We start from the raw sequence: 951 nt of genomic DNA, 5'->3' as shown, positions 1-951 counted from the left end.
AAATCGGATGACTGAATGAAACTTTTGTCCGCATATTTCACAAATGTATGGTCTTTTGCCAGTATGAGTCCTCATATGGATTTTCATAACGTCTGATCGGGCAAAAATTTTGCCGCATATTTCACAAACGCGCTGTGATTTCTTCCTTTTTGAATTCGTTAATTCTACATGTTCTTTAGATACTTCGTCGACTAATATTTCTTCCTTTATTCCTACTTCTCCACTTACTCCTTGCATTGGTAAACTTATTGATACATTCCGTTCCTCACTCACTTTTTGCACTAGTAAATCCAACAGGTCTGTTTGCTCCGTTTGCGCTTCCTCAAATTGTACGAAATAATCTACCTCATATTTTATTAAAATGTTGAAATTTTCGGAATATTGTAGTGCTATATTGTATTTTTTAACTTTAAATGAACTTACAGTTGTTTGAATATTGCCCAGTTGGAAGACGAAGAAAGCGAAATAAATAAAATGCATATTGAAGTGAGCAATACTTTGCCAATTCTGAAAAACATTCAAATTTACTAATGCACTGGATAACAACGCCTGTTGTTTGAAAATTGCATAAAGATGCAATAAATGATTTTCTAAATGTATTAGCGTTGAAAAAAAAAGAATATGGTGGGACAACTCTCATTCAAACGATTAACATAACATGTTGGAAATGGATTGTAAACGTTTCAAAGTAGTATTTGCGAAAACTTTACCATACAGATTTGATTGGAAGACAATTTTGTTCGTAAAAAGTACTCATTTCACGCTTACTAGAAATTCCAAAATTCTATGACGCGAAAGTTTGGATAGCAGCTGGCACTTTTTATCAGAATAAATGAAATAGAACTTGCCGGATGAAATTCTTGGAAGAGCCTTTGATATAGACAACCCAGTGACCTTTTGTTGGTGTTGTCCAAATATCGTCTGTGTAAATGTTCATTCAAATGAGAGTGG

General features: G+C 33.6%; 1 protein-coding gene across 1 annotated transcript; it reads right to left on the bottom strand.

Annotated features, from left to right (window-relative positions):
* On the bottom strand, positions 1–507 carry LOAG_19238 (hypothetical protein; the record flags this gene model as incomplete). Its single annotated transcript, XM_020451890.1, has 2 exons — positions 1–321; positions 424–507. Coding segments are annotated over 2 exons (405 nt in total), but the record flags the coding sequence as incomplete, so codon positions are not given.
* Positions 508–951: the final 444 nt, after the last annotated feature.

Source organism: Loa loa (genome assembly GCF_000183805.2).
Source record: "Loa loa unplaced genomic scaffold supercont3.3635, whole genome shotgun sequence".
Taxonomy (NCBI): domain Eukaryota; kingdom Metazoa; phylum Nematoda; class Chromadorea; order Rhabditida; family Onchocercidae; genus Loa; species Loa loa.
The sequence above is the reverse complement of the archived record's forward strand: the minus strand, read 5'-3'. Positions and strand labels throughout refer to the sequence as shown.